General features: G+C 30.5%; 1 protein-coding gene and 1 long non-coding RNA gene across 3 annotated transcripts; one reads left to right on the top strand and one right to left on the bottom strand.

Moving 5' to 3' along the window:
• The first annotated feature begins 270 nt into the window (after positions 1-270).
• Positions 271-2,133, top strand: LOC107934306 (uncharacterized). 2 transcript variants are annotated; one of them, XR_001693864.2, is made up of 4 exons: positions 271-490; positions 806-923; positions 1,235-1,318; positions 1,456-2,133. It is a non-coding gene; the product is annotated as an uncharacterized lncRNA (long non-coding RNA). The 2 variants fall into 2 exon arrangements; XR_001693865.2 differs by having other exon boundaries at positions 280-490; positions 806-904.
• Positions 2,134-5,489: 3,356 nt separating this feature from the next.
• LOC107934317 (DEAD-box ATP-dependent RNA helicase 8) lies at positions 5,490-10,294 on the bottom strand. Its single transcript, XM_016866719.2, has 10 exons — positions 9,666-10,294; positions 9,385-9,445; positions 8,668-8,902; positions 7,908-8,146; positions 6,904-7,155; positions 6,639-6,819; positions 6,379-6,467; positions 6,211-6,284; positions 5,991-6,115; positions 5,490-5,866 (listed from the first exon to the last, which is right to left on the bottom strand). Exons 1-9 carry the CDS (start codon positions 9,941-9,943, stop codon positions 6,037-6,039), a joined length of 1,488 nt encoding a protein of 495 aa, XP_016722208.2. The 5' UTR covers positions 9,944-10,294; the 3' UTR covers positions 5,490-5,866; positions 5,991-6,036.
• Positions 10,295-11,722: the final 1,428 nt, after the last annotated feature.

The raw sequence follows: 11,722 nt of genomic DNA, 5'->3' as shown, positions 1-11,722 counted from the left end.
TTTTCAAAAAAAATGTATACAAAAAATACATATGAGTGTCGACCATTGCATTGCTGAGACTAATTTTTTTTTTAAAACCTTGACCCAATTAGCAGGTAAACATTACACCGTGATTAACTTGGGTGCCGGCACCGCCCGACACGATAGATTTTAGGTAATTTACGTCATAATTTTTCAAGTTAGGTCATTTTCGTAAATATATATATTGGGTTAGTTGGGTAAAAAAACCGGTACAACACTACTTTATTTGCTTTCTTCTTGCTCTCTGCTAAAGTCAACGATTTTTAACTGGAACTTGTACTGATTTGGGATGCTTGGCACAAGTTATTTTTTCCTTTTGGTTCAACTCCAATTTGTATGCATCCAACCAAAATCCATTTATTTCTCAGTGCCGAAAGATTAAACCAAAATTTTATCCATTATTCAGGTTACTAACATCACATTTAAGGGCTTCCATCTAAACCCAGGCAAAAAGCTACCATGAACAGAGGTATTACTATTTTCACCTGTCTTCTTTATCACATATATATATACCTAAAATATTTTTGCTCTGAAAATTGTTCTATTGCCTGGGCTTCTATCATTGCCAAAATAAATTTACATTTTGCTCCTAGCTTGATTGCTTCATTGAACTTCCATTGATTACAGAATTAGGAAGTGAAAGGCTGATTTTTTCCATGTATTTGCATGATTGATTCTTTTTTCTTCTTTCCTTAATTTGGATAATTAACATGTGATGACCCTGTCTTTATGCTTTTTTTGTTGGATCTTTTAATTACAAACTAATTATTTACTTTTGTTGCAGACTAAAACTTCAAGCACAGTAGTTCCAATACAAATAAAGGGTAAAAATAATTATAGTCATTAAGGGAACTATTGAAGAACTTTTGAAGTGCAAAGAGATGTAAATAACACTGATCCAAGTATCCTTCTCCGCAACTGCTTACTACTTTTTTTGATAATTAATTCCAATTCATGATTTCATTGGTATTGGTTCCTGGTATAATGCTAAACTAATATCATATTTTTTTTACATATGATCACAAGTAACTTTTAAATGCATGTTTACAGAACTTATAAGCTTAGCATTATGCCAAGAACTATTCATTCACAGTCTCACTATGTGTTTCTTAAATATATATAATTCTTATCATTCCTACCCTGTTGTTTTGATAGATCTCTATCTCTTATTATCTTAGTAAGAAACTAAATAAGATTTTGACATGTTTTTTAGTGCAAGTGATGAAGAATGGTGTTGAAGTTCTAGTTTTGGAAAACCTTCAGTGACATTGATAAATTGATTGGATCAAATAAGGAGGTGAGATTAGTACATCTCCGACAGGAAATCTTGCTTAATGTTGAGAGGAGCTGTCTGTTTACATGCTTTGTTTGATGCTATTGTTGTTGTGTTGCTTCTATGTTTTTTGTTTTAAATGCGGTGTTTCTTATTTTTAGGTGTGCGTTACTTCATTTTCATCAATAAATGATCCATTGCTGGTGCCGTGTCATATGAGACCACTATCGGAATCGGATAATGGATTACAAGAGGAACTTGGGGTCTGGTGGGTAAGACCCCCGGAGCTATGGGGATGGCCAACAGCTTGCTTGGAACCTGGGGTATAGGAATGTGATAATGAGGAAGTTGTTAACATCCTTAATGGTGTTAATGCTAATGAAAGTGGCTCAGCACTGATTCGTACCATCTTCAAATTATTGAAGAACACTTAAGAGATTGGCTTGGTGAAGATTTGCAGAGTCACATGGCCAAGATGCAAACTGCAGAGAAGCTGAAATTCTATAAATTTCACTACCCCCTGTTTTATCGTTGTAGAATAAGGATGTGGTCTGAGCCTTTTATTTACCAAAAAGAATCCATTGGTTCGCAGGGGCCAACAGTCTAGTATATATAATATGAGAAGAAAGGCCTTGGAATGAGCACAAAATAATTCTATATGTCATCTTTACAGAACGGGCTAAAATAAGGGTTTTTTTTTTATCTGGATTAATTTAGAGAGGGAGAAGCTTAGGAACCAGAAAGAAAATGAGCACAAAATAATTGTAATGTCATTTTTACAAGTCTAAGTGAAAATTAGGCTTTGATAAGTTTTATGGCTCACCTTGAAGATTTATACATTTATTATTTGGTGGAAGGACATTTTAATTGAAATCTGTACTATATATTCAATCATCCAAACCACCAATTACTCCCAATGCCCAGATTAGAAAAGATGGCACGTAAATATTCCTTCTCTTTTTCAAAAATAAATCATATTAGTGGCTAGAAATTACCAATTGAAATTAATTTATTGTTAATTCGTAGTCTCTGTATTTTTTCAATACAAAAATAGGAATATAATGCGCTTCAATGTATTCGAACCTACGTTTTCCTACATTGACAACAATATTCATGCCAATCAAGTCAATATTCTTTTTTTTAATATCCTTTATTTATCCATGCACGAAGATAAAAGAATATCTTTTAATTTTTCTTGTTTATCTATATATAATATAAAACCAGCTCTTAAGGGAGCCTTTAAGAATTAATAAAGATATTTTAGGTAGTACAAAAAATCAAAAAGAGCATTTAGGTAATATAAAAATTAATAGAAATATTTTAGGTAATAGGGTAATTTAGACATTAAAACTTAATAAGGGCAATTTATATATTTTTTAATTTTAATAAATAAATTTTAAAATTTATTATTTTATTTAAGGTATATGCGAAACTAAAAATTGTTTGAGGAGGTAAAATTAAATTGTATATTTTTATGATAGTAAAAATACAATTATGTTATTTATTAGTTTATAATTTTAAATTTTAAAAATTCAAATTTGAGTAAATAGGTTCATAAAAAAAAAAGCAATTAAAGATTCAATCTATGATTGATTTGAGTGTTACAATTTTAATTTATTATGATTCATTAGGATATATTGTTGATTAAGTTAAGAGGTGCAGTTAAATATTTGAATTGAAATGTGTGATGATGACCCTTGGTGTTTTAGGGTTTTAGGGTCTGTTTGATTGGCGGAATTGATTTTCCGGAAAATCATTTCCAACTTTTCCAGTGTTTGATTGGCGGAAAACATTTTCCATTTGGAAAATGAACTCCAAAACAAGGGAAAATGGGGTACATTTTAGGGAAAATGTCTTACCCTTTCAATTTCCGTAAGACATTTTCCGTGCTCTCCTCTCTATCGCCTCCTTCATTCCTTCCTTCATTTCCGGTAGAAAACTGTTTTTGTTTATCGATTTTCCAGTAACTTGTTTTTTTAATTATTCAATACTTGTTTTTTTAACACAATTACAAATAATTTATTTGATATTAGTTTTTTTCAATTTATAACGATTAATATTGTAGCTTAATAATTGAGTATTATTATAAATAAATCATTGCAATATAAGTAAAAATAATTTAAAATATAAAAATTTATTAATATATATTAATATATGTAAAAACAACTTTTCCGAAAAATATTTTCAAAAAATCTGCCAAGCAGCAGAAAATATTTTACACAGATTCAATCAAACACCAGAAAATATTTTCCAGTAAATCATTTTACAGAAAAGTAAAACATTTTCCAGAAATCATTTTACAGAAAATATTTTACTGGCAATCAAACAGACCCTTAGTTGATATTTATTTAATCTCTTAAGAGTAGAGGTTGGGGGACTGAGTTTTAATTGTTATGGAAGAATATGAGGTTGAAGACAAGTAATTTGTTTTGGGAGTTAGAGGAAATTGCATTGCTTATTTGATGAAATAGTCACAAAGGTTTTAGAATATACTACCAACCTGGACTTTTTACATTAACATATCATCTTTTTTTTGCTGATTTTCGCAATAAAAATATTATAATTGCAATCACTTTTATGATTTGAATGAAAGCAGTGGGGAATGGGGATCATAATGGTGTTGCATTTTGTAGTTCAAAATTAATGGATGTTACTGCTTAATTCATTTCCGCCATTTACAATTATGATTATATTGTTATCTACTTCACTTTATTTAATTTATAATTTTACTGTCTCAATTAACATAGAACTACGTAATAATTTATAAATAAAAAGTATCTAATTTCTATTCATTTAAATATCTTCCTATGTAAATATATAATCAGTATTGGGTTTCCGAGAAAATAGCTTCACTCCATAATTCTGCTACAAACTAACTTTTTTAATATTGGATGGGAGGTTATCACTAATTTTATTCATAACTTAATTAATATTCCTATAATAAAAAATCATACATATCATGTAGCATTTCAATTTTTTTTTCAACATGTCTTTAATTTCAAATTTTTAAGATTTTTATTTAAAAATAAAATTATTTTTATATCTTAATTAAATAAAAACCAGACGAGGTTAGTGCTACCAACTTTTTAAGTTTGGGCCACGCAAATTACAACAAACACCCTCACACCCTAACATGTTTATCTACACTTTTGGACCAACGACAATTGCCCACAAAATATGTGTTAGCCTAATTTTGATTTTAGGTTTCTGAAAGTAACTTTGGATATTCTGATGACAAGTGACTTATGTAATCGCCCAACAGTGTAAAAACTCTTTATATTTTTTCTCAAAAGTAATTATTTTTTTTATTATTTTACTTGAACTATCAAAATATATCAAAAAGTTCTTTAATTGTTAAAGTTGATCGCCCCTATTTTATTTTTTTCAGTTAAAATCACCATATGTCACAATCATGACTTGACATGTGGTAAAAAAAAGTTATTAAAATTATTAAAATTTAATAAAAAAATATAAGAAATATTTAATTTTTATTAAAAATTAAAATACATATACAAATTGTAAAAAAATTATAAAATATATAGAAATATATAAAACTTTATAAAGTCATATGAAAATGATAAAAAAAATGTAAAGAAATATAAAATTCATAAAAGAATTATAAATATTATCATACAAAAAAAGCATTTTATATTTTTTCTATAGCATTTATTGATTTTTATTTTTTATCATTTTTCGTCACATGTCACGTGTTGCAACACATGATGGCTTTAATTAAAAAAAAGATTCCAGGATCGTTAACTTTAATAGTCAACAGTTAAAGTTAATAATTAAAAAGTCTTTTTAATGATTTTTATAATATTTTATATTTTTTTACTAATTTTATATTTCCAAAATTTTTATTAAAATTTAATAATTTTTATAATTTTTTATTAATTTTTTGTCACATGTGATGCAATGATTGGACAATTAACTCTAACAATCAATTGTGATCTTTTTAATACATTTTAACAATTGAGTACCAAAAAAAAATTTAATTACTTCTTTTTTTTTAATTTTTAAGAGTCTTTTTAATACATTTTAACATTGAATAAAAAAAATATAGATTTATTCGTTTCTTTGTTTAAAATTTTGAGGACGTTTTTCACAAGCATAACAGGACTAAAACATTATATCAAGCTACCTAGTGAAATTATAAAATAGCAATGTTCTAAACATAAAGAAAATGCGAATAAAATGCCTGGAATCAAAGATGCCACAGAGGGCGTCGTTTCATTTTAAATGTCAGATACTTTTATTTATTTAAATGACAGAGACAAGCAAACAAACTGCCAAGAACAAGGGGGAGCATAAATTTCTTGCGCAAGACATAACCTTAAAATCGAGTCGACGATGATCTGACCAGACCAAGCCAGTATATAAGTAGGTACTACCCCTCGGCATGTATACTAAATCGAAGCATGGCTCATATAATTTCTCTACTGCTATTCTGTTGAAATTATGAAATTTAAGAAATGAATAGAAGCATCCAAGGGGTAGGGTACATAGATAAAGCATCAACTCGCTCTTCACAACCACTAAAGCACCTTGAATGACCAGCTTCATTAACATTACCTGACAAAAAAATAAAACTGTACATCAACTGACATTATATTTATATCGCACATCAAATACTAGAACATTCCGGAAAACGAGAAATGCATTTACTCTAAAACTGGTCATGTGGGTAGTTGCTCACCATTTGTTATCACCTTTGGGCTAAAACAAGAAACACCCGCAATAAATCACCGGCAGTAAATAGCCTGATCAATATGAGGAGGGATTTGCTTAATTTCGGTCCCAAGTTCTTGTTCAATCCTATACCTGTTAGAGAAGATCATATGACATTGCAATGAATGAGGAGAACCTCAATGTATGTAGTGGTATAGTTTCAAAAGGTTAGAGAAGCAGTAATATACAAGTTAAAGCGGTCCTCGTAAGTGATCAAATTCACTGCTAATCCAAGATGACCAAACCTTCCCGATCGACCAACCTGTACAGTAAGAGGATTGGCAAATTTAAAAAAAAAAAAAAAAAGAGATAAATATTGCAAGCTTGAAAGAGCGAAAATAGGTTGATCAACATACCCTATGAAGGTATGTTTCTGAGTTCTTGGGGAAGTCGAAGTTTATAACAACATTCACAGCTTGGATATCTATACCCCTTGTGAAAAGATCTGCAACAAGTAGAAAGACATCATTAGGAACTTATTATTCATATATTGAATGCCAAAGAATGCTTATGAAGAGAAGAACTCTTTAGTGCACTGGCATCAGTAATTAATTCCAAGGAAACTAAAATTTGAAGTATCTCATATCCCTCGAACACACAGCATGGCACCACATACCAGTACAAACAAGGTTCCTGCATGCACCATTGCGGAAATCATGAAATACTCTGTTACGATGATCCTGAAGCATTTTTGCATGGATATAAAAGCATGAGTAGCCAAGCTCTGTAATTTTCTTCGCCAACAGTTCCACCCGATTCACAGAGTTGCAGAAAATGATTGATTGGTTTATTTGCAGCTGAAGATAAATAAATATCACAACTCATCCAAACAATGCAAAGAAGAGAAAACTTGATAAGGGTTTATATAAGGTCAGTCAAACCTTAGAGAAAAGAGTGTTTAGGCAGTGGACTTTCTGTCTTTCTTCCACAAAGGCATAATATTGTGTAATACCCTTCAGAGTAAGCTCATCCATAAGATTAATAATATAAGGTTTCTTTAGGTATCTGTCTTTAAAGTCCTTAACGGTAACAGGAAATGTGGCAGAAAACATCAAAATTTGACGTTTTGGGGGAAGAAAACGTAGCAGCTGCTCTAGAGAAGGTTGGAACTCTGGAGACAAAAGTTTATCTGCCTGAAAGAAACAGAATCACAAAATCAGATTTTGCAGATCATAAAGTTAAAATCAAGCATAAAGAAGACAAGGAAAAGAATTAAATACTTCTCCATTCCACAAGTGTCTTGCTTCCTTTTGCAGACACTTGTAAGAATTATTATAATAATTATTCAATCGCACTTCAGAGTTAGTTCCAAAACTAGCCTTTATATAAATATAAGAAGTTAAAAAAGAAAAGGGAAATAAGACGACAGAAGATAACCAGAAATGGGGACTCTGGGTCCTAATGAAAGTGAATATAGACAGCAAACTGAGAAATAACCACAACCAACTTCAGAACTTCATAGCATATTGGCTTAATTTTCCAAACAAAGTTGTAATAACATTATTTGTAATAACAAAGAGGAACAAGTATTTGTAATAACATTAAATTCTTTAACAACCCAATAATTATGCAGCCAAAACAGTTGCTAGAATATGGACCTTTGAAAAGAAACCAGGAAACTGTAAAATCAAGATAAACAGTATTAATAATTGCCCTGCTAGTTCAATTTTAGCAAATATTTCCAAACTGTAAACCTGAGGTGACCAGAACCCACTCCGCATCCCACCCAAACAAAAATGACACAAACCATAAATTACCATGAAAGTTCTTTCCTCCATATCTATCAAAAATAATTCTAACAACATCATGTTCTCTCAAGTTTAACTCAAAAGGAAAAAACATCAAACTAAAAAAAAGATACAGAGAGAAACCATCCAATAATTACCTCATCCATGATAAGCATTGAACAATTTTTCAAAATGCAAACACCCTTTTTAGCAAGGTCTAGTATTCTGCCAGGGGTTCCAACCAGTAAATGGACCGGTTGATACAATCGCATAATATCATCCTTGAGACTGGTACCTCCTGTTGTGACCATAACTTGAATTTGTAAATGCTTCCCCAGTTCCTTACAAACTTGTGATGTCTGAAGAGCAAGTTCTCGCGTTGGAAGAAGTATAACAACTGTGCAAAAAATAAACATTTGGTAAAAGCAAGAAACTAACCAGATGATTAGTGTAAATAAAAAAACCTGGTGTACTAATAACTTAATGAAATAGAGAAGGGAATATGAAATTAAATCATATTTCAAATTGCAGCAAAAGGGTCAACAAAGAACTTAATTTGGCAGGTTTCAGAAAGATGAGTGAAAATTTCTGCTTGGACTGATGGAAAAAGTTGCAACAACTTACAAATGGACGACCTAATGCACATGTTTAAGGAACTGCTACAAAGGTTTGACCGTCAGTCAACTAAGTCCGTCCATGCCAAAGCCCATAATTCAAATATCAGTTAAAAGAAATGAAACAAATGACACTCACACTTCTCCAATATCAGATTGACAAGCAGATCAAACAACTAGAAGAACAATAAATAATTGAAATGGCCTAAGAATCCTACTTTCAGTACCCACTGCCATTTTATTGGGCTTGAATTAGTAACACAAACACACACAATCAAGAAAATAAATGTAGATGAAATCTAACCTTGAATAACATTGTTATCTTGGTCAATTTTTTCCAATGCAGGAATGCAAAATGCTGCAGTTTTCCCAGTTCCATTTTTGGCTCTAGCAAGAATATCACTTCCAGTTAAAGCAATGGGAATACTCTCTTCCTGAATAGGAGATGGTCTTTCAAATCCCTTCTCATATATTCCCATAAGAAGTTCACGTTTCAGAAAGTAGTCTTCAAATTCATTTCCTTTGGTAGCTGTCACATCCTGGCACAAATTTAATAGGCAGATCAGTATTTAAGCATCAAAATTAAAATTTTAAAACATATCAGAGAAACAAGATGGAGTGCTACCGAGGATAAAGTAATGCAATTGCAAGCCTAAAAATGGCCCTTTGTTCAGAAGGCCTCAACATCAAGGAACTAGGTATCAGTGTCCTTAAGTTATAAACTTTGGAAACTGTCCATTTAAAATCATATACCCTCTAGGAAATTAAATGAGTAATTCACCTGCATTGCCTAAATAAGATAAGCCAGAAATTTTTCCTTCAAGAATTTTCATAGTTTAACGAAGGTATGGCAATTATATAAAGCGAAATAAACAAAACCAATGCTACAATTTCTTTAACCATAACTGGTAAAAGCAGAAACTTCAAGGAATTTTTAAAACGATAGATAAGCTATGCAATATTATTAAAAAGGTTGTATTAACTTCAATACCTACTCGATTAATATCATTAACAAAAATACCTCCGTTTTGTAGCGTGTATCTGATGGTGGTAGCTTTAGCCTTGCCTTCCAATCTTGTGAACTGAAAGATGAAAAAGAATGTAAAACCGTGCACAATTCAATATGCAATACATAAAAGAAAATTCAATAAAAAAAATCAATAACTGTAAACATTGCACAAGAAATTTAATTTATGAAAAAAAAATTATGAACACTCAATACGTAACATATACAAGAAAATTCAATAAAAATTAATCACAAATGCAATTAACAAGAAGAAAGGAGAAGAAACAAAAAAGAACCTTGAGTCGACGGCTTCAGATTGTACGGTCTTCTCGACCTCATCGGCGACAGTGGAGTCATTTCCGCCGGGCAATTGGTTTCGTCTGAGCCACTGCTGTTGATGTTGATGTTGTTGCTGTTGCAGATGGTGATGTTGCTGTTGTTGAAAATGATGATGATTCTGCACCAAATTTCTCTGCGCATACTGCGGTTGCTCCGGCCTCGATTGGAAGCTAAGGTTCGCGTTCGCTCCGCGGCCACGGCCGAGCACCGGTGGATAGCTCCCTCTATTATTCATAGCACGGCCCTAAACTCCCAAAAAAAACAAACAAATTCTAAAACCTAGGAAAAAAAAACAGAAATCTATATATACAACCGCAAAAAGGAAGTTAAAGAGTGGAGTTTCTTCCAATGGGTTAACGCCGTAAATAGTGGCAAAACCGAGGGTCGTCCTACGTAACAACGCTGCTAGGGTTGGTTAGATGAAGAAAAAAGAAAAACCGGTTAGATGGGAAATTTGAAATGAAAATGGTGGGTGCTGCTGCACCGATCTATTGAGAAAATAACAATACAAAAAAAAATATATATATATATATATATGAGAGGGTTTTTGAAGAAATGGATGATTTTAGATTTCTTTTCTTTTCTGTTTTTGTTTATGGGAGAAAATTTCAGATTTTAAATATCGTTTTATTAAAAGGACAGCGTTAATTTAGAGTTATTCATCTCTACTTTTTTAAATCTAATGTCATTTAATATATAAATTTAATTTTTTTTCATATTTATAACTTATTAATTTCATTTCATTTTACACTCATCTATATTTTTTATATTTAATATTTTAGATTGCTTTTATTAAAATTTTAAATTTTGATAATTTAATCTATGTTTTAATTTTTTATATAATATTATATTATTATCTATTTAATTTATGCTATATAAATTATATAATATATCAAAATAAAATAAAAATATATTACAAAAGTATAAAATGAATAAGCTAAATCAAGTTCACAACTTAAATGTTGAAATACAAGTTCAAGTCATATTTTAAATGGACTTATTTTTTTCTAAACTTATTTTTTTGAGCTTCATACTTTTAACTAACCTATTTGCGAATCCTGAGCAAATAGTCCAATTCATAAACAATCTTACCAATTTATCTTTGATCCATCGATAGTTTAAGCTTATTTATTATTGGACTTGTGATTTGTCACACCAAGCACTTTAAAAAATATTATGGGTCACCTATAGGGTGAAGCCATAAAATTTTTGAGGGGCGAAATTAAATTGTATGTTTTTACGTAGTAAAATTATAATTTTACTATTTTAATAGTTTATATCTTTATAATTTTTAAATGATTAAATCAAATTTTTATCACTTTTGGAGGGGCCAAGTGCAATTTTACAATTACATTAAAATTTTAAGAGGTCCAAATGAAAATTTTCCATTTTAGGGTGGTCAGGGCCCTGCCAACCCCGGTTGGATTCGCCACTGGTCACCTAACTGTGGGTCAATTTTTTTCTAGTCACTCAATTATGATTTTTTTTTTAATTTGGCCACTTAAAAATAGATTTGTTTCTTTTTTGGTCACCTAACTATGCTTTTTTTAAATTGGTCACGCAACTAATCGAGATTGTTTTTTTGCCCATTTCTATTAATTGCACTAACAGGAGGGTGATGTGGCAATTGAAAATTCGATGTAATAATAAATTTAGATATAATTTTAAAAAAAATCAACCCTCAGAATTTACAAATGGTCGCAATTTAATCCTAATTTTAATTTTTTATTAAATTTAATAGTAAGATTAAATAAATAAATAAAAACAAACCACAACCCACCGTCCCCCCTCTCTTCCCTCTCTACTATTGCTGCTGCTGCAGTAGAAAGCCAAATATGGCTTTTTTACTTGAATAATATAAAAAAAATTAAATACCAAAATGGTATGTCAGTAGGATTAAATATCAAAATGGTATGTCAGTAGGGATGGTGTCTATCTCATAGGAGACACCACCATTTTTTTTCTAAAATTTATTTTTTTATTTTTTTAAAAAAATTTTATTTTATTAGTGGTG

The sequence above is a fragment of the Gossypium hirsutum genome, chromosome A08 (genome assembly GCF_007990345.1).
Source record: "Gossypium hirsutum isolate 1008001.06 chromosome A08, Gossypium_hirsutum_v2.1, whole genome shotgun sequence".
Classification (NCBI taxonomy): Eukaryota; Viridiplantae; Streptophyta; class Magnoliopsida; order Malvales; family Malvaceae; genus Gossypium; species Gossypium hirsutum.
This window is presented reverse-complemented; position numbering and strand designations above follow the sequence as displayed.

Bases quoted from the DNA above. Each gene is read 5' to 3' on its own strand.
- LOC107934317 (XM_016866719.2), bottom strand. From the start codon at position 9,943: ATGAATAATAGAGGGAGCTATCCACCGGTGCTCGGCCGTGGCCGCGGA. The intron at 9,446-9,665 runs GTTCTTTTTTGT...TTCATCTTTCAG, and splicing joins TCTGAAGCCGTCGACTCAAG to TTCACAAGATTGGAAGGCAA. The intron at 6,116-6,210 runs GTATATTACTGC...CTTCTCTAACAG, and splicing joins TACGAGGACCGCTTTAACTT to GTATAGGATTGAACAAGAAC.